Source organism: Oculina patagonica, chromosome 1 (genome assembly GCF_052425735.1).
Source record: "Oculina patagonica isolate OP01 chromosome 1, crgOcupat, whole genome shotgun sequence".
Taxonomy (NCBI): domain Eukaryota; kingdom Metazoa; phylum Cnidaria; class Anthozoa; order Scleractinia; family Oculinidae; genus Oculina; species Oculina patagonica.
Window position 1 is genome coordinate 42,642,582 of NC_135758.1, and position 21,330 is coordinate 42,663,911.

The following is a 21,330-nucleotide window of genomic DNA, read 5'->3' on the forward strand; positions in this document are numbered from 1 at the left end:
AACATGCATTATTTTATAAAAAGAAAACAAGTATAAACTGTAGTTTTCCACACCGTCGTAAAACAAAACTGATCCCTTACCTCGTAAATTTGAAAAATGCCGTGTTTTTCTGCATAGTTTGAGAATTCAGGCGGAATTAACAATGGTTTCTTGGTTGCATCCATCTTGAATTTTCCCTCGCAGTTGCTACGATAAACAAGGTGAGCCTGCAATGGCTACAGTCCAGCAGCACGGATTTGGCGTCCATAGTAACCACGCGGTGAATTTCATAAACTCAGCTTGTGTGACCGCTACATGGATCGGGGTCGGAAATCTTGAGATATTTCGTAGAATTCTTGTTGTAGAGAGCGTATAATCTGTATATAAGGTAAGTTGTCCCTTTGATAAAGGCTGACAAGTCTTAAAATTGAAAAAGCGCCTTATTTTGAGGAAGAAAATTCGATCTTACTCTTCGCGCATTATTGCGGGAGATGATATTGGACTTCCATTCCAATCGGAAAGATAAAATTTCCTGCCGAAAGAAACTTGAACGTTTACACACAGTATTTTTATAGTTGAAGATCCAATCTTTAAATTTGTAGTAATAAGTAAAGTGGAAAACGCGATCGTGAGCTTTTGTCAAAAGATGTAGAATAGTTTTGTGGAGATCATGTTTCATTCTTTTGGCAACACACGGCGTGTTACCAATCGGCTGTGTAAACAAACACATTTTATTTCAAACATTTATTGGAGAATCTGGAGATAACTGAACAGTAAGATGGATTCAGAATATATTATGTACCATTGCTTAAAAATGCAAAAGGATAATTCGGGAAAGTTTGATTTTACTCCAAAAATTATGCGAGCAATCAGATGATGAACTGAGTAAACATTGTCTGTCTTGATTGATCGAACAATGCAATTAATTCTCGAGGTCGCATAAAATTACGCCCCACTAAAGTTCCCTTGTATTCTGTAATTTACAGATCCTATTTGGCTCAGAAAATAGTTGTAACAAAGACTTCACTTCAAGATGAGTAAAGAGTACGTCACGTTGGGTGTCCAAAGAGAATCACTGCTAAACAACCCTCTTCTACAAAAGGTAAAATGCTCTCCACTTCCTCACCACAGTAGAAATCAGTGTTGGGGTGGGGGGCGGTGCCAGTATAGTAATTGGGGAAGTGAAAAACGTTTTACTTTTACGTTGTTTTGATAATAAAGATATTTCCAGCATAGGAAAGGTTCGCTTATTTTATTTTATTTATGTTTTTTTGTTTGTTTTTTTTTTTTGGGGGGGGGGGGAGGGGGGAAATAGGGGTGCTTAGACATGGGTGTTTTCTTTTTTTTTGGGGGGGGGGTGGGGGGTTGTTGTTGTCTCGGGGCCATTTCACCTCATGTTTCTTTTTTCTTTGTGTTTGTATCCCCTGGACTGGTGATGATAGAAAAGAGGGGGAAACATCTACCTAATCATTCTTTTTCATGATAATGTTTAGTAAATTTTTTCTGTTATGTATATTATTTTGGTAGTCTGAACTGGGGAGGCCACTAAGGCGCTGTTTCACCCTACCCCCTAATGGGTTCACTTATGGAAAAGCAAATGAAGGAAAGGACAGTGGTGCTGCTGATGGTGAGTAACGACTTTATTTTTTTGCACCATTTTAAAAATGGCAAAATATGAAAAACTAGAACACTAAACAGTCACGTTCCTGGGAGCCATGACTATTTCAGTATCTGCCCAAGATGGTACACCTGTAGAGTGCAGGTGCTCTGAAACACTCATGGCTGTGATCTAAGCCTTCATGCCTCTCAGAACAGCAAGTTTAATTCTATACACAGCAAATTTTTCTTTTCGTAAATTTCACCATTAAAATCCTATTCCACGGTATCTCAATTTACAGATTCTACATTTTTGTACATTTCACAAATTATCGTAACCTGTGATCAAGTGGTTTTTCTGTTCGTGGCAGTAGGTAAAAAAGACCTTTTTTCCTGCCACATAAAAGAACGTTAAATTGCAGGTTAAAATTATTATTGATTCGCCTTGGGCAGTCAGGCTTCCCAATGATATTAGTACCCTATTACACCCTTGGGTGGAGAGAAACACTGTTATAAGTCAGAGTAACTAAAACACAAAAACCCTGGTGAAGGTTCAAACCTGGACATCTCAATTCATGGAGTCCAACCTACTGTAGCCACTTAACCTTAGGTCACCCCCCCCCCCCCCCCATGTAGTTCTTATACAGTTTACTTTTGTAATTTTTTAGCACTGGTATGGAGGTCAGCCCCTTTGGCTCCACTTTATCTGAAGGAGAAAAAGGCACCAAGGGATTTTGTAGGGTTAAATAAAGGAGCAGTTCAAGCTGGTCTCACAACAGCTCAGGAACATTTTCAGTACCGAGCGACTCACGACATGAGAAGAAAAGACTCGGGCAATGAGAGGACATCTCTAAAAGTCAAAAGAATTCCACCTACAATGGTGTTTGGAGTTCCCACAAAGTAAGTTTTACTAAACCTTGACTTGCAACCAAGATCTGAAGTACTGGTCCCCTATTGTTCAAATGATTGCATTATAATTATTATCCACAAGATACCTTGTTACTTATTTTTGTGGGAACTTAATTTTGCGAAAATGGAGCGGGCATATTTCCCGGAACTTAATTTTCGTGATTTGTCAAAGAACTACGTTAAAAGCATTTAAGATACGTTAAAAAACGTTCAAAATAAATTTTCACGGGTCTTCAATTCCATGATTTTTTTGAAAATCGCGAAAATAAGTAACAATAAGGTAACTCACTACCCAATGGATAGGGAGTTATGTGCTGGAAAGCGAGTTGTCCAGTGGATAACCTTATCCACCCTTTGAACAACAGGCCATGTCGTTTTCCAATATAAACTTGAAAATTAATACACAACGTACAGTTTAGTTTATCCTGGATGCATAAAGTATTGCAAATTTGAAATGATTAAAATTAATTACGAAGTTACATGTATGTCAAAAAGCATTACTTGAACAACATTATTTGTGTTCACTTAGCACTGAATGAATCTCAAATGTACAGATAGTAGAGATTGACTTTGCTCAGAGATTTTCATCGTTTTTGTTTTCATCCAGACCATCTACTCCAGTTTATGATCTCTTGGGACACAAATATCAGGACCGTTGGTTGGAGGAGAGACGAAAGGCTGAGGAGGCAACAAGAGCTAGGCAAGAGCAGAAGGTATTACATGCTGTTGATAAAATGTGTTAAGTACTACTGTTTGTCAAGTGTACCTGATCTACCGGTATATACATGTTTTATTCAACGCGAAAATTCAAAATTCAAGTTTAACACCAAGTTTTTCTCTGATCTTTAGAGACACGTCGATAAGAACATCTACGAGACAAGAACTTCGCTGCTCCGGAAGTATCAACCTCCTGTTGACCCAGCTCCACTGTGGCACATGCCAAAGTTTGAAAAGGTGATTAAAAAATTTTTTTGTTTATAAATTTAAATTTTGATATTGTCTCAAAGATTGCGTGCAAGACTCATAATGGTTTTGGGGCAAGCAACCTCTTTCCTTAGACTATTCTTCCTTGAGTTAATTTTAATATTTTTTTTTTTGTTCACAGATCCCAGCATATCTCAGCACATTTAGATCAGACAAAGCTAAAGACACCGCTTTTAAGCATCATGCGACAGACAGTACGTCACGCCAAGGAGCCTTTGGCCACGGAATATATGAACCTGCTAAAAGCTAAATACTAACAGATTGATCTTATCTTACATTTTTAACTTAAAGAGTGAAAAATTACCAGTTAATAACTTGGCAGTAGTGAGTGTTATCAGTTTATGATGAAATCCTCTAATTTTTTATGTGTCTACAAGCAGCAATTAGACTGCAAGGTCTTTTCTGGTAGTTGGTAAACAGACAAACATTCACTTGTCACTCCTTGTGCTGTACATAACTTTTAAACCTTTATTAACATCTAGAGCTATATAATTAGTAACAGATCAGAGTTAGATGAGATTGTTACATAACTACACATCGTAATTATACATTCTGGGATTTTCAAATACAAATTTATATTTTTCACAACAAGAACTTATTGTAACAGAATTGAAACACGACCAACCATATAAAACCATTATTGCTTACTGTAACTTACTACACCCCCTCTGATGGCATAAATGGTTTAAACCAAATGTAATTTAATTACATCAATTTTTTCCATGTTAACTCAACTTTTAATACACTTACTGTAAATAATACCAATGTGAGAGGAAAATAAAATTAAATAACGGATGGTTAATAATACATCTAACTCCTGAAGAAGTGTGCAATACCCATTTCTTTTATGAACACTGCAGATATATAGCACTGATATCCCATAGAAATGATAGTATTTCCTTGAAGTTCCCAAACAAAATGCTTTGAGAACATACTTGTACAGAACCTCTGTCAGTCAGGTGATTTCAAAATTCCACTGGTTTAATAATAAAATTCCTTCTCCCCCTCAAAAAAAACATATAGCCCCCACTATAGATCTCTTTCACAAGTGTCACCTTCCCCCCCCCCCTTCCCCCACCAAAAAACCCCCACCTCTGTCACTTATTTTCTCAGAAATAACAGTTAAACAAACAAATTTATCATCTGTGATGGGGGTTGGCGTACTGGCTTCACATATTATTCTCACTGCACATAGAAATATCATTGATCGTAAAATGAGAAAATTGTAACATTTTATCAAACTAACCAAAAAGGCCCTCAATTTGAAATTCTCAAAAAAGTATGATAATCATAATATTTTTTTGCAAATTAAAACTTGGATGTATTGATATTTAACTCAATTCCCTTTGAGGGATTACCTGTCCATGCAGATATTTATCTGGAGACAGATTTTATTATAGTTCTAAAAGTAAATTTACAGATGGATTAATTATCTGTTTTAGACAAAGTACACATCCATCTGGGACCAGACAGAGACTATTAGCCTAAAAATTTGTAATTGGATGAATGTCTCAGACAGATAATCCACTGATTGAGAAATCCCTTGTTACACATTTGGCAAAAATTTGTTAAAAATAACTTTATTATTGTACTTAACAGGAAAAAAGGGCTCTCTATGCAGTGCCTTTGATCAGGAGCAACATGCCATACAGTAAAATTCTGGTTATTATAGCCTTGCATGCATGCAGGGCTCATACACCTTTTTAAGGGGTTTTGGGTGGGCTTATAAATGGAGGGGCTTATAAGCAGAATAAGAAAACAGTTTTGAAACGAGCCACAGCAGTGTTGATCGAAATACGTTTTCAAGATAAAAAGTCATAATAAAGCAACAATTAGCCCTGTTCAGTACTGCCATCCAGCAGAGGGGGGCTTATATCTGGGAGGGCTTATAACTGGATGTATTTTTTTTGTTTCCAGGTAGATGGGCCTATTCCTATAACCAGGGGGGGCTTATAACCAGAATTTTACAGTATTTTATAGCTATAGGATACTATTCTTACTGAAATTTTGTTTTCTTATGTGATGGTTCTTGTGAAGGCTCTCCCTCACTTGGCACTTTCTCCCCTTTTTTGGGTGATCTTTTGAAGTATGAAAACAGTGTTCCAGAAACTGGCTTCTCTGTTTTTTGGGTCCTATAAGAATACAATTACATACAATTATTATATCATAACTGAAAACAGAAAAAACTCAATTGTTTTGTTAAATTACAAAGCATATATTAAAGAAGTAACGCACTTGAGAAATATGCGTAATGATACAAAATAGGGTGGTAATAATTACTAACAGAAGTGATGGTATGAGAGTCAACAAAGATGAGCTAAACTTGTTATTATCAAGTGCTATTGACAGTAAAATAGAAGTTTAAGTTTTGGACTGGAATCTTTATACTAAATAATAAAGATGGTAAATTTTAAGCTCAGTAATAAATAAAGAAGATGAAGTGTACATAGGGTGGTCAACATGACACGAGCATGGGACAAAGAAAATATCTGATTCCCTGACGGGAATTGAAACCCATGGCATGGGAATCGAAACCGACGGGAATCAAGGCCATGGGTTCGATTCCCATCTGGGACTCAGATTTTTTCTTTGTCCCATACTCTTGACATGTTGAACACTTCATCTTCTGGAATCTTTATACTTCTCTTGGTTTTTGTATACTAAGTGATTTATGAAAGATTGCAAAAATGTTTCCTGTGAAAATTTTACCAGCCAATTTTGCAGGATTTTCATGAATTGTAAACGCCATAAAAATAAAATGCATTGAAGGTTGCCAGTTTTATTACCAAATTAATATTATAAGATCTCAACATCTGCACGTGGCACATGATGTGGATTGAGCATGATGTATATTGCTAAATCTGTACTTTAATTTCTAAAGGCTGTGTTTTTTAATGCATGTATTTCATGGATTGCCCCCCCCCCAGCAGCAGCATTACAAATAGTTCCCAGACCACAACTGTGACATCATGCAAGTGTTTGAACCTGGCTAGAATGGTGAAAATACATGTATATCAATTTGAAATTTAGACTTATAATAAATATTTAAACATAATTCATTTCAGTATTGTAAGATTTCACTTACAAGTCAATTGGCTTGATGCATTCTGGTGATTTATTCCTAGAATTGTTGACAATCGTGGAGACTGGATACCACTCCAAACAGTCTTTGGGTGTAACAAGGTCTAAAGCCTTCAGAAATATTAATTAAATGACAGTTATTATCTTGCAATAAAAAAGAAAAAAAAAACACCAAGTGGTGAAAGCAAAGAAATGTCAACTAAAAAGAAAAGATAATTATAGTCAAAAGATATAAAATTTCACCAAAAAGACAATTTTGATATCTTGACATCCTGTCACAAAAAAAGAACATTGATGAACTATAATCCACTTCCATCATTGTAATCCTGTACTTCTTACCCAAAATATGTGTTCTGTTTTTCTATGCAGAATCTTTTTATCCAATTTATTGGTATATTTGGTTTCCTTTCCCTTACCAAATTGGCAAGGCTGCAGCAGCTCTTTTTTTCGACTTTTTTTTGACTGCAGTTTACCTGCCACATAACTGCAGTTTGACTGTTTTGAGATAACTGCAGTTTGCCTGTAACTCTTTCAATTTTTGACTTTTGTATGACTGCAAATGTAGTCATAATACAGCCCTTCTGCAGTCAAATTGTAGGAAGCAGTCAAACTGCAGTAAATTTGGGGTTTCATATATAGTTCAGGAATTATTGGTATTTCCTGTTGCAAGGCTGCCCATTGACTGCATTTTGACTGCATCTGTCACCCAAACTAGTCGAACCTTTGACCTTGCAAGCCTTTTTGCAGCTGATAAGCAGTCAAATCATTTACACTACTACACATTTCTCCATCCCAAAACTAAAATACCCCATAACTGTGTGGATATAAGCCGTAAAAGAGTAATAAACTTGTGGTCTATCCAGCATTTACAACAGGCAATTGAGTCATACAAATGGCCACAAATATGATACACTCATACTTAATTTATAGTGAAAAGCATTTTATTCAATGTGCAAATTTCAGAATGTCAACCGAATTGGAAAATTAAAGCATGTCGTTACTGCGTACAGTTGATGTACTATTAATACATATGTTCAGTACTAAGTTATGTTACATGTACAACATCCTGAAGAACAAAAACATGCAGATACCTGTAGCTGTTGAATGAATGCATTAAAATTTCCCTTCTTCAGCTAGCAAGGATTTCAGAAGCGGTTAAAGATGGCTTATTCAATATACAAACACCAATTTAATGTTCTGTTCAAAGTTTAAACGCGATCAACCTTGATCACTTACCGGCCGGCTAGTAAACGAAGTTGCAGTCAGCATGATGCACACTTGTTTTAATCACAAGGGTCTGTCTGTGAATATTGTGTTGTATATATAGTCGTCCTTTTGTTCAGCATCGAGTATAAAATCCACGCATCAATTCGTGTGTAAGGTACGTTTGAAAACAAGCAGTGTTGATGAATACAACGCATACGGTAGCAAACACATTCACTGCACGGAAACTTAATATACCACGCATCCTGAAGCATATTTCTTGCTTTTGGATAATTTTGGAGGTTGATATTCCCTTGTAGCTTGAAAACCAAACTGAACAACGCATTTCAACTGTTCTTTTCGGTTAACAGATCGTTTTAACTTTCAAATCTTGACCGCCAAAACACCGTAAACAAAGGTATCAGGTTTACAGATCGTGTGACATTGTCACATCTCACGCAAGGGATGATGCAGGTTGTTTTCCTTAAGACGTGGAATAAATCATACTTTATCTAGATAATTTCGGCAATTAAATGATATCTTTCACTAAACAAAGGAGTGTAAATCGAAAAACTCATTTTAAATAACGTTTGAAACCATTGCGTGGAAAGTTGAATAAATTCCACGATTGATCACGTGCGAACTCACGTAACCTGATGCTTCAAACCACAAGCATGGGGCGCTTTGTACGGTCAAACGATAATTTGAGTCTTATGATCCTTCATGGAAATTTATATGCAAGCGGATGAAAAGAAAACAGCTTATTTATGTTAGCTGTATACACACTGAATATTAATGATAGAAATTTTATCGATTGATGGATGAAAAATTCACTTTGGGAAGCCAGATGACGTGCATGTGTATTCGGTGAGTCGCATTCCTTCAAACGAAAATACACTGAGTACTTCGTGCTAGCGATCGAGAAAAATTTCGACCTTGCAGCTGGCTTCATCACATTACATTAATACCCGGCTGCTACAGCAATTTTGCAGTCAAAAGTTAGAAAATTAAGACAGCTTATCACAGGTTCTGCGCTATATTTGAGTTGACTGCACGTGCAGCCCGACTGCAGTCATTCAACAGTAAAACGTGCGCTGCGAGTAGACTGCTAAATGGCTGCTGCAGAACATCATTTCGTGCAGTTAAATTGCAGCCAACAGTTTTCGCTAAATTCTGCAGAATGTCTGCCGTTTGTCAGCCAAAAGGCTGCAGAAAGGCTTCAAGTCAACGTTCAGTCAAAATACAGCCTTTCTGCAGGGCTTCCATTTTCGTACGGGTTGATAACACAACACGGAAACTTAAGAAAACTTTTGTCAATCGGCCCAGGAAACTGTCCCTTTACAGTGCATTTTACCAAACAAATGGTTTAATATCCAGAAGCTGATCTAGAAGTTTTTTAAGGGAGGTGGCTTTTAGCAAATATTTTGTGTATCTACCTTTTGCCATGGGACTTTTCCATATTCTAACCACTGACAGACCTCTTCTTCGCCATCTAAAATTGCCTTAAAAAAAGACACAAAATATATATTAATTTCTTGTTTTTGATGTAATAGATCAAAAACGAGTGCGAGTTTTTCATCAGGGGTTCCAAACACCGAGAAACAGATGAAAGCACGACGCCGAAGGCGGAGTGCTTTTATTGTTTCAAGGTGTTTGGAACCCCTGATGAAAAACGAAGCACGAGTTTTTGAGCTGGCTTCTCAAACTAGCATGAGAATTTTTTTCGAAGAATAGGCAATTAGTAGGCGTGCTCAATAGGCTTTTGTCTGTTTTTTATTCATATGGTAAATGAAATGAATATTTTATATGCGGCTGTGAGTGCAGATATTGCTGGAATGGACGCTCTGTCGCTGAACTATTGGTTGTCAAAATTTGTGATGGAGGTAGCTAAAAAGTCCGGTGAAAGATACCCTCCCAAGTCTGTTTATGGTATCATTTGTGCCCTCAAGTGTTATTTGGAGGAGAAAAATGGATCAGAAGCTTTGAATCCTCTGGACGCTAGTGACAAAAGGTACTTGACAACTTTTAGACCGAATTGGTTAGTAATTTAAAATGCACTGTTTCAGGACTAATTTTGTGTGTTATTTTTTGAAGGTTTGTCCTTTTCCGACGTTGCTTAGATGCCGAGATGAAGAATGGCGTTCGAGAAGGGCTTCACATTAAGTGTTGCTGTATTGTTATTGTAAGCAATGATTTAAGCGGGAAAAATGCTGTATTTAGAATTATAATTAAGACTGATTAAAATTCAAGTTTCTTGATCAGTGTCTTGATCAGTTTTTGAACTAATCTACCGTGTCTTGATCGGTATGTTCATTGGGTATCAACATACATGCACCTGACCCAATTAATGCAAGCTGATTGGGTCATCAGCTCATGAATAATTAATGAGTTTGAGAAGTTAATGTAATAATTCAATTCAGTACATGTGTCAACATTCTAGAAGCTTTGGCATAGCATGCACTAATCAGAAAAAATAACTGTTACTGATTACTACAAGACTTACTGGCATTCTGTTGTGTAGCCAGTTTAGAGATGAACATGAATCCACTGTGATTATGGTATATGAAAAAAGTTCTTCACCTTCATTGGCGCTGCCCTGTAAATTCAAACAATTACAGAAGTTCAGCTTATTCAACTCACAGATGCTTTTCATTTTACACAATGTAATTTTACTGCAATTGCATCTACCTGTGAAACGTCTTCGTTTCAGGTGTCAAACTTTGAAGTTAAGCAGACCGTAACTTACAGCAACTTTCGCGCGGAAAGTTTCACACATTCCGGTTTCCAAATAGCTGAAAGATTAGATATAATGACTTCTCCTGAGAAACTGATGCTGATCTGTGTCGATACGCATACACAGGTTCACTTGAATCATTTCTAGTGTAAAGTTTTACCCGTACTCAGTGTTTATGCTGAGCATTTTGAGTGCAAAAGTTGTCGTTACAGTCTGCTAAACTTCAAAGTTTGACACCTGAAACACAGACGTCTGACGTCATGTGTAAACATGTTTTTAGCGCGTACGTTCACAGGTAGACGCAATCGACGGTATGTTCCCCTTCCAACTGGTACAACATCATACAATCTACAAGTCACATCATGATAAACACAGCCAGTACTTACAGCTGAAGGAGCCCAAAATTGTGACCACTTAATATTCACATTCTTTTGTGCAGATTTAATCCAATCAGAAGTCAACTTGAAGCTGTCCTCGGCTTCTGATTGGATAATGACTACACAAAAGAGTGTGAGTAAATTAAAGTGGTCACACTTTTGGGTTCCTTATTGTAATTATCCAGTCACACAAATTATATCATCTTTGAATGTACACCTTTGGTGCCTGCCAGCAATCAAATAAGCCTGCCATGGTCAACAGACGTCGATCTTCACAACACACTGTAGCCTCTTCTTTAACTTTTGACAATGTTACTGGCTCATCTTTTATTTTAACACTTTTCACATCTGGCTCATGTGGTGATGCCTCCTCTTTTATTTGAGGATTTCCACCTTGTTGGGTGGAAGTTTCCTCCTGTTTAACTTTCGCCTTTGCATCTTTTTTAAAGTAGATATAATATGGCTGTTTCTTTCCTCCTTTCAGTGTCTCCCACTCAAAGAACCTGCAATAAGTCAATGAAATGAATAATTAATTGCTACTCCTCCTGGATGGCATACAACTCTGTCAGAGGTGACCATTATCTAACTCCCTTTCCACCACCTAAGGCACTATTTCTTAACACTAAACGAACGAGAGAACGGACATACGGCCGGACGAACGGACCGACAGACTGAACAACCAACAAACTAACCAACCAACCAACCATCCAGCCAACCAACCAAACAGCCAACCAACAAACTAACCAACCTGCCAATGAACTAACCAACCAATGAACCAACGCTAACCAAGCAACCAACTAACCAACCGACCAATGAACTAACCAACCAATGAACCAATGCTAACCAAGCAACCAACTAACCAACCGACCAATGAACTAACCAACCAATGAACCAACGCTAACCAAGCAACCAACTAACCAACCGACCAATGAACTAACCAACCAATGAACCAATGTCAACCAGGCAACCAACTAACCAACCGACCAATGAACTAACCAACCAATGAACCAATGTCAACCAGGCAACCAACTAACTAACGAAACAACCAATCATCCAACCAACGAAACTAACCAACCAATGAACCAACTAGCCAATCTCAAACAAGCAAGCAAGCAAGAAACCAACCAACCAAAGAACTAACCAACCAAATATGAACCAACGTCAACCAAGCAACCAACTAACCAACCAACCAGCCAACCAACCAACCAATGAACCAACGCCAACCAAGCAACCAACTAACCAACCAACCATCCAACCAACCAACCAGGCAACCAACGAAACTAACCTTCAGAACAAATGAACCAACTAGCCAATGTCAAACAAGCAACCAATGCAACCAACCAACCAACCAACCAACCAAAGAACTAACCAACCAATGTTAACCAAGCAACCTACTAACAAACCAAAACAAATGAATAATGTGATAATTTCTTCTTGACACCAGCTGCTAGCAGTAGTAGTAGACACAGCTGTCATGCATTTGGTAATAATAATAAAATAAATAATACATAATATTTTAAGAGGAGGCCTCCAATCACCTAGGAGGGTCCTCTAAGCACACTTGATTCTGGATTGATGGAGCTGTTCAAGATTGAGCCTTAGCTGGGTCATTAGGCAGTTTAAAATACGCTACGGTGAGGCGCTACTACGGCTGCCGGAGGTAATTTTCTCCAAATATAAGTTACTGCGCATGTCAGTCAGTCACGTCCAGCCGTAGAGTGAAATCTGACTATGCGAGTCTGGAGGTTTTGCCGTAGTGGTAATACGTCGGATTTTATTCGCTTCTCTGTCCTTTTTCGACGAGTTTCACAGCATTTTAAGAGTTCCAACGAATACTGTATCCTTTGAATTTAATTGTAGTCGAACAGTTGTCGCGTTTGTCGCTCATAAGCTTAAAAAGTCTTATCCTGAATTTGACGAATTCGTTCGGTGCAAGTGTCGGTATGGAAAAGAAAAGTACTCGTGTTGAACGTGCGATTTTTTTGCCTTCACAGTTTAGTGGAGATGTACTATAGCTGTATAAGTATCCGCTACCATTTTGCTTCGGTGAGTACTGGTATATTTCAGTTCATAACTCGGTATTCTTTGCGATATTTGTATTTTTAAAATTAAACATTTCATCGATTTTAATTGTTGTTGTGTTGTTGTGTATTGCTGCTGTAGAAAGAATCTCTCGCTCAGAACTATTCTGTTAGTCCTAGCAAAGCAAACAACAACTATATATTTTTTGAGCGAAGCCATTCGGCTGTGGAAAACTAAATAAAAGAGATTTTCAACTCCTTAGCCCATGTTTCTTTGTATTTCGCCTTGCTTTTACACTAAATTTGGCGGACTGCTGAGACGTACTCTCCCCCTTTGAAATCGAGGTGAATATTCTGCCGCTATTCACCAAGATTTCAAAGAATAATTGTTTTAGTATATACACACAAAGTGATCTCAACAGCAAGCGATCTCAAAGTTTTCAGAAGGAAACCATTTAAAGTCGATTTAATTGACCTCTCAATTCATGCGTGGAAAACGTACATACAAGCGGCACTAACCGACATGCGCGAAACAGTTTACAGAATCTTCAAACATGGCAAATCCAGTAAATCTTCGATAAAATCCTCGTCACAATCTAGCAAAATGGTCCTTTAACACCACTCAAACCTGCAATCTGAATCAAAAACCTGCTTGCAAAACATTTTGACCATTGAATCAAAGCTTTTGAAGTTCACTTGAATTGAAAATTGAAAGAGCAGTTGGCGAAGGATCCACCTGAAAGTTTGGATTATACTGAATGTGTGCAGAACTGTGGTGAAAACTGGATGTTTTCTTGCACAAAGACGTTTTCCTGAATATTCGTGGAGGATCTTGGTTGTATAACACTTGAATTCGCTGCCGATAAATCTGCGGTATTCATTTCTGCCAATGCCGGCCGAAGAGTGACTTGACGGTAAGCCGAATTGTTTATCGTTTTAGTACTCGAGTTGTGTGGACATTGTGCTACAAATTGCGAAATATGTAGTCTTCTCTTACTTTGAAAACCATCAGCCCAAATTTCTTAGCCTTTTTTTGTCTTTTCTGGTTCAGCATCTTCTTGTATTCTTAGTATTTGCGATTCAGAAACGCCGGCGAAACGCGAGTTTACGCCAGCCATTTTGTTTCAGTTTGGATCAAGCATTATTCACTCCGTAGGGAGTGAATAATGCTCATTAGCCCGAGATAGCGAACCAATCAGATTGCTTGAAACACCAAGATCACTGAGTGTGTATATACTAATTATAATTATAAAATGGGTATATCAACAAAATGAAAACTGGGGGTAACCCTGTAATGTATTCCATCCAGGGGGAAGTAGAAATACTCACAGTTGCTTTATGTTACAGAAACTAAAGATAAGCACCTGCTTGAAGGGTCTACTTCCTCATTCATTTCCCTGTGTTCTTCAAAAATTAGTACCAGCCTTAACTGAGGCGTGGGGTGTAACAATGTTAATTTATACATGATTCGAGCTAGGCCCTGGGCACGGGTTTATTAGTAAAGTCCCGTATGTGACTCGCGTATTCATTGTACACTCGACTGAGATTACAAATAAATAGGGTTGTGTTTAGACTATCTTCTGTGTCCTTTATTATCGGAGCTGTTACTTTGGGACAACGTTACATGGTGTCAGAAGTGGGGACTCATCGCTTCCATCTACTGTCGTCGACGAACTGGCCGCAAATCCACGAGAACGTGAGTTATTGGAAGATCTGTTTTCAACCACGTGGCGAATCGATCGATTGAGCCAATTTGCAAGATTTATATTTGACATCCCTGGACTCGACTACAAGTTGTGAAAGCCTCTGTTCGACTTCTACCGACAGAAAAAAATTACTGCGGGTCGTTGCTTTTGTTTTCTGAGGAGATTTCTCCGCGAAAGAATCTTCGCTCGATAAAATATGCCACCGAAGCCCGAAGTCACAAGCGCCGCAACGGCCCAGGCATCTGGAACTCTCGAGCAGCCAAGACTACTACAAATCCCAATAAACATTCCATTGCCGTCAAAATTAGAGCTCAGCGGCAACCTAGCGACTAACTGGAAGAAATTTCACCCAGCCTGGAATAATTATGAGATAGCTGCACGGCTTAAAGATCCTGAACATCCTGATGTAAATAAATTGCTTAGAACCGCCACTCTACTCACCTGTATTGGGTCCGATGCTCTAGACGTCTATGACGGTTTAGACTTTGAAAGCGAAGAACTGAAAAATGATATCGACGTCGTTCTCCAAAAGCTACAGCGCTACTGCATTGGAGAGACCAATGAGATTTACGAGCGATATAAATTCAACAAGAGAGACCAAGAGCTGAACGAATCCGTGGACGCTTACGTCACTGCACTTCAGACTTTGGCAAAAACGTGCAACTTTGGCATTTTGGAGGATAGCCTCATCAGAGATCGGATTGTCATTGGTGTAAAAGACAATCAAGCCCGCAAGAAGCTTCTTCAGGTATCCAAACTCACCTTGAAAGAGTGTATTGTCATTTGTAGGTCGTACGAAACTACAAGCCAAGGAAATTAATCAAGAGGAAGTCCATGCTCTACAACAGTCCCGTGACAAGAAGCCCGATCCCCCTATTAAGAGAGAGATTCAATGCAAATTTTGCACCAAAACACATGCTTGGAACAAATTGAAGTGCCCAGCATGGGGCAAGACCTGCTCATCTTGTGGCATGCGAAACCATTTTGCCGTTGCATGCCAGACAAAGACCCCTGCGAAGGCCAAACCTCCTGTCAAGTTTCCACCCTCTAGGCACAACCGCAAGCCAGTATACACAGTGGAGGACTCAGACTCTGACGAGTATGTTGCTTGTGTAGATGTGAAGGAGCAAGTGTGTGCTGTCGACAATCAGTATCGGAAGGATAAACTATTTGCTACCATGGTACTTAATGACCACCAAGTGCAATTTCAGTTGGATAGTGGGGCCATGGTGAACATTCTACCAGAAGAAACATTCAAACAGCTATATGGGGTAGACAGTGTACTCCTTCTTGACAACGCAGAAGTAACCCTCATCATGTACAACAAAACAGAGGAGAAGCCCCTTGGCAAGAAACGAGTCAGAGTTGTGAATCCAAAAAATGGCAAGAAATACAGCGTAGAGTTTGTAGTGGTGAAGGGCAACTGCAAGCCGCTGCTGGGTCTGCGAGCTAGCGAGCAAATGAATCTCATCTCAGTGATTAACGAAAACATCCTATCAGTTCAGACACAGGCGTCATTACAGGACAAAGCCAGAGACTTGCCTACACTAACAAAAGAGCACATATTGAAAGAGTTTGCAGATGTATTCAATGGGGATGGCAAACTAGAGGGTGACCTACACCTTGAGATTGACTCAACAGTACCACCAGTACAACTCCCCACAAGAAAAGTGCCAATCGCTATCAACGAGAAGCTTAAAGAAGAGCTAGACCGCTTGGAAGCCCGTAACATTGTCACCCCAGTGAATGTCCCCACCGCATGGATATCTGCAACTGTCGTCACCATGAAGAAGAATGGCAACATCCGACTGTGCGTGGATCCCAAGCCACTCAATCTAGCCCTTAAGCGATATCATTATCCTCTACCAACAATTGAAGATGTGCTTCCTAACCTCTCGAATGCAAGATGCTTCACAGTGTTAGATGCAAAAAATGGGTTCTGGCATGTAACCCTTGATGAAGAAAGCAGTTATGCAACTACGTTTGGTACTCCCTGGGGAAGGTATCGATGGCTAAGAATGCCATTTGGCATCTCACCTGCTCCTGAAGAATTTCAGCGCAGACTTGACCAAGCATTGACAGGCCTAGAGGGGTGCAAAGCCATTGCTGATGACATTCTTGTGTTTGGCTGTGGAGCAACAGATGAAGAAGCTACAAGGGATCATGACAAGAACCTCACTGGACTCTTAGAATGGTGCAGGGACAAAGGCATTAAGCTAAACAGTGGGAAGTTACAGCTACGAAGAAAAGAAGTTTCTTACATGGGTCACGTGCTTTCTGCAGACGGCTCAAGCCAGACGCCGAGAAAGTTAAAGCAATCAGCGAGATGCCGGTACCGTCTTACAAACAGGGTGTCCAACACTTCCTGGGAATGACAAATTACTTGCAGAAGTTCGCACCCAAGCTGTCAGAGATTACTACTCCACTTCGCAACCTCATCAAGAGTGACACAGAATGAGCCGTTCTTACTTGCCAAACATGGAAGTCACTGGAGGTCAAGAAGATGTACTTGCAGTATCAGACACAAGGTCTCCCACAGAGAAAGAAGCAGAAGAAATTAACATGCTTCACTATCTGCCAGTGAGGGAGGACACACTGCGTAGGATCCAAGAATGCATCCACGAAGATCTTGTTCTCAAGGCCCTCGCCAATGTGATCAAGCAAGGATGGCCAGAAAGCAAGCCTCGCCTACCACCAGAACTTCAAGACTACTTCCCATTCAGAGAAGAACTCACCTTGCAGAATGGAGTTATCTTTAAAGGAAACCGTGTTGTCATACCGCTTGAAATGAGGGATGAGCTCAAGAGAAAACTGCACTCAAGTCACCTGGGAATTCAAGCATGTCAGAGACAAGCTCGTGAAGCCTTCTACTGGCCAGGAATGTACACAGAGATTGAAGAACACATATCTAAGTGTCCTGTCTGCAATGCATATCAGCACAAACAACAGAAAGAACCAATGATCCAACATCCAGTACCAGCCAGACCATGGCAGTTCATCGCAGCTGACCTGTTTGAGTTCCAAGGCAAAGAATATCTCGTGACCACAGACTATCACTCCAACTTCTTTGAAGTTGACAAGCTACCGTAAGTTCCCAAACTTCCAGAGAAGTGATCGACAAGCTGAAGTGTCAGATGGCGAGACATGGAATCCCAGACACACTTAGAAGTGACAATGGTCCTCAATTTAGCTCTCAGGAATTTATAAAGTTTTCAGAGCTGTATGAATTCGATCATGTCACTAGCTCACCCGCCTACCCACAGTCTAACGGTAAGGCAGAGAACTCCGTGAAAACTGCCAAACTTATCAGGTTGAAGGCTTTAGAAGCTGGGACTGATCCCTACTTGGGATTGCTTGACTTCCGCAACACCCCTACTGAGGGATTGGGCACGTCCCCAGCACAGAGACTCTTTGGTCGTCGAACGAAGACCCTCCTACCCACAGCTGGCAGTCTCCTAAACCAGGCTGATGCCGACCAAGGTAAAACAGCCCAGCTCCTGCAAGCTAGAAAAGACAGACAGTCTTTCTACTACAACAATGGCTCCAAAACACTCCAACCACTGGGAGAAGGTGATGTAGTTCGCATCCAACCTACGGGCACTAAGAAGGGTCAAAGGTGGACCCAAGCAACAGTAGAGGGGCCAGCAGGTGTGCGCTCATACCAAGTTGCTACAGAAGACGGAAGGGTATACCGGAGGAATCGCCGACATCTCCGCCTATCAGCCGAGACTCCAAGACCACCCCTTCCTGATGCAGACACAGATAATCCTGAACCTGAACCACTTCAAGCTGGACAGTTTCCACCAGAACCCAATGTGCCTCAAGCAGTCGTCGAGCCACCGCCAGCACCAACTTCCCAAGACAATGTGGGGCGAACCCCTAGTCCAGTGAAATGTAGTTCCAGTGGGAGAGTCCTTAGCAGACCAGCATATCTCAGTGACTATGCCAGTTGACATTATAACTTTGCTTGTTTTAGATTTCATGAACCCTGCTATTTCATTTCATGTTATATTACCGCAGTTTGTTCTATTTTTGTTATTATTATTTTCCTTTTATTTCTTTCTTTTTTGTTGTTGTTGTTAAGGGGAGATGTAACAATGTTAATTTATACATGATTCGAGCTAGGCCCTGGGCACGGGTTTATTAGTAAAGTCCCGTATGTGACTCGTGTATTCATTGTAAACTCGACTGAGATTACAAATAAATAGGGTTGTGTTTAGACTATCTTCTGTGTCCTTTATTATCGGAGCTGTTACTTTGGGACAACGTTACATGGGGGCCTTTGCTAATGGTTAGTTCCTCAGACTCTGGATTGAGCAGTCTGGGTTCACTGCGTTGTGTTCTTAGGCAAGACGCTTTACTCTCATAGTGCCTCTCTCCACCCAGGTGTATAAATGGGTACCGTCGAATTTACTGCTTAGGGGGGGGGGGGGGGAGTAGAAATACTCCTAGCCGCTTCATGCTTCAGAAACCAGGATAAGCTCCGGCCTGATGAGCCACTTGGCTCGAAAGCAGGCCTTACCTGAACTGGCCTGCCTATGTAAAAGGTAAAGGTAAAGTCTACATCTGAGCCAAGTGGCCCATACAGCCGGAGCTTATTCTGATTTCAGTAGCATTAAGCGACTTGGAGTATTGTTATTCCCCCCTGGATGGGATGCTAGTCCATCGCAGGATTACCCCCCAGCAGACAGAACCGGTAAATTCGATGGTACCCATTTATACACCTTGGTGGAGAGAGGCTCAGTGAGAGTAAAGTGTCTTGCCCAAGAACACAATGCAGCGTCGTCCTGGCCAGAGCTCAAACCCGCGCCATTCAACTGGGAGTCAAGCAACCTAAACTATTAGGCCACCGCACCTCCCATGTACTGCCTATGTACATAAAGCAAATTGCAACCAAATTTTAATATGGGTTAACATAAATCTTCAGTAAATGATCAAGAATAATCTTACCCTTCTGCTAAGATGACACATCTTTTACCCTTCTCTAGAGGAGATTTGAATGATCGTTTGTCCAACAAGGTATCACTTCGAGCATTGCTCATGTTGTAGCTAAACTCTTTTGGATCTCCACGGTGCCATGATGGGATTAAACCCCACCTCATGGGCTGCAGAACTCTTTCAGATGTGACCTCTGAGGCTGCGGTATTGAAATGCTGGCTGGATAACAACACTGGGCTATAAATAAAGTATAATTTGAAAGTAGTGATATAAATTATTTCTTTTTCAATGGGTTAATTTTATTTTCAGATGTATGTAAAATGCTTATGATTCAGGGTAAGATAGCAAGAGTTCACAAATAGTAACAAAAAAAAATAAGAACTTTGTAAAAACTTATCTGGAAAACCTTAACTTTAACTGAGATGTCTAGATTTTCATCACAGGGAAGAATTCTTGAGCACATAATTTGTTGTTAGGACCTTGAGGATTGATGCAACATCATCAGAGTCTGTGCTAGACCTTAGGAAGTTCTCCTTAAAAAAAGCCTTTTACGAAAGGGGTGGGGGTGGGGGAAGGCACCCAGGGGGGTACTCGGGATTTCAAGTGACGGGAATAATCAATTTTTGGGGGTTTGAAATATTCAATTCCGGGATTTTTTTTTTTTGGGGGGGGGGGGAAGAAAATTTTTTTTTTTTGAAGGGATTTTTGGGGGTATTAAAAACAATCTTGACTAAAGATTTGTGGTAGTGCCTTGGCTGCATAGTTCTGTGAATAAAGTACAAACAAGCCAATGTTTTGCTATTGAGTATTTGTGGGGTTAATTTTTGGCCTAGGGATTTTTGGGGGTTAGAGATTTTTTTGGGTCTTGATTTTTGCCCCCGTTCGAACATCACCGTCAAGCTTGAAATAACGAGTACCCCCCATATACAAAAAGAGTTATTGGATGTTCAGCACAAAAAATAAAAGATAAAAAAATAGAGACTCCTTTTAAAGATATTTTTCGTTGTGTCAACCTGAACTGGGAACATCACTAATATTTCATCGAAAATATTTTAAAAGTTAGTGTTACAAGTGCAGCAAGTGATTTAACACGCGAGGGATAAACTAAAGCCAATTTAAATTTGGCATTTTAGTACTGCAGTATCAAGGAAATAAAGATTAAAACTTGTCAAACTTCCTTGTTGGTAATCATGTTACCATCGCCTATAAATCAAAACAAACATTCCACAAATTATTTAGAAGTATACTTTTTGAAAACTCACATAAACAAAAAACATACTTCAGTTAATTAAAGCTAACTCACGTAAAGGACTGCGGACTGATATTGTAGGACGGATAGTACTTTCCACCACTCGCAGCATCTCTCCATGTGGGTTCTTGAACTTTACCGTTCTTTCCTTTGAATCTGCATGCCTTTGAGAACTCATCGGGTGCAAGTGTACTGAATAACAAAGAACAATGACAAACAGTTATTGTGAAAACAACAACGTTTGTGTATTCGTTCGGAAATAACTTCATTTCCAGTGGCTATTTTCAGTGATGACTGCTGTTCATACCAGGCGGTTCTCCCACACATCTTAACCTTAATTGCGTGAAGCTACATCAAATAATTGCTCGAATACTTTTTAGATGTAACACGAACGAAATTCATAAGTAAGATGAGCAATAAAGCAATCTTTTGAGAGGAAAATTGTATCACGGCGTTTTGCGATCTCAACGAGCTCAACCTTAAATTTTGGCGCGTTTATGCCTGCATTGGACAGCGGTTTACCAAAGCATATTTCCTCCATAATAGTACTTCT

At 39.7% G+C, this 21,330-nt stretch overlaps 4 protein-coding genes across 5 annotated transcripts in view; 2 read left to right on the plus strand and 2 right to left on the minus strand.

Moving 5' to 3' along the window:
• The window catches only part of LOC144632078 (adenylate kinase 8-like), a 79,396-nt gene extending 79,119 nt beyond the window's left edge, over positions 1–277 (minus strand). The window contains exon 1 of the mRNA XM_078490685.1: positions 81–277. Coding sequence (XP_078346811.1) covers positions 81–164 — 84 coding nt within the window. The 5' untranslated portion in view covers positions 165–277. The remainder of the gene's footprint in view (positions 1–80) is intronic.
• LOC144632477 (cilia- and flagella-associated protein 77-like) lies at positions 261–5,596 on the plus strand. The gene is made up of 7 exons (XM_078491149.1): positions 261–367; positions 966–1,081; positions 1,507–1,606; positions 2,244–2,475; positions 3,092–3,197; positions 3,334–3,438; positions 3,590–5,596. The coding sequence occupies exons 2-7, from the start codon at positions 1,013–1,015 to the stop codon at positions 3,716–3,718; spliced, it is 741 nt and encodes a 246-aa protein (XP_078347275.1). The 5' UTR covers positions 261–367; positions 966–1,012; the 3' UTR covers positions 3,719–5,596.
• On the minus strand, positions 3,911–21,292 carry LOC144632261 (abasic site processing protein HMCES-like). Of its 2 annotated transcripts, none has more exons than XM_078490880.1 (8): positions 21,085–21,292; positions 20,832–20,969; positions 19,541–19,765; positions 11,081–11,366; positions 10,256–10,348; positions 9,189–9,254; positions 6,554–6,660; positions 3,911–5,586 (listed from the first exon to the last, which is right to left on the minus strand). In XM_078490880.1, exons 1-8 carry the CDS (start codon positions 21,102–21,104, stop codon positions 5,514–5,516), a joined length of 1,008 nt encoding a protein of 335 aa, XP_078347006.1. In that variant the 5' UTR covers positions 21,105–21,292; the 3' UTR covers positions 3,911–5,513. The 2 variants fall into 2 exon arrangements, with proteins under 2 accessions (XP_078347006.1, XP_078346998.1); XM_078490872.1 differs by having other exon boundaries at positions 3,911–5,600.
• On the plus strand, positions 9,290–9,994 carry LOC144645150 (uncharacterized). The gene is made up of 2 exons (XM_078504667.1): positions 9,290–9,763; positions 9,847–9,994. The coding sequence occupies exons 1-2, from the start codon at positions 9,534–9,536 to the stop codon at positions 9,992–9,994; spliced, it is 378 nt and encodes a 125-aa protein (XP_078360793.1). The 5' UTR covers positions 9,290–9,533.
• Positions 21,293–21,330: the final 38 nt, after the last annotated feature.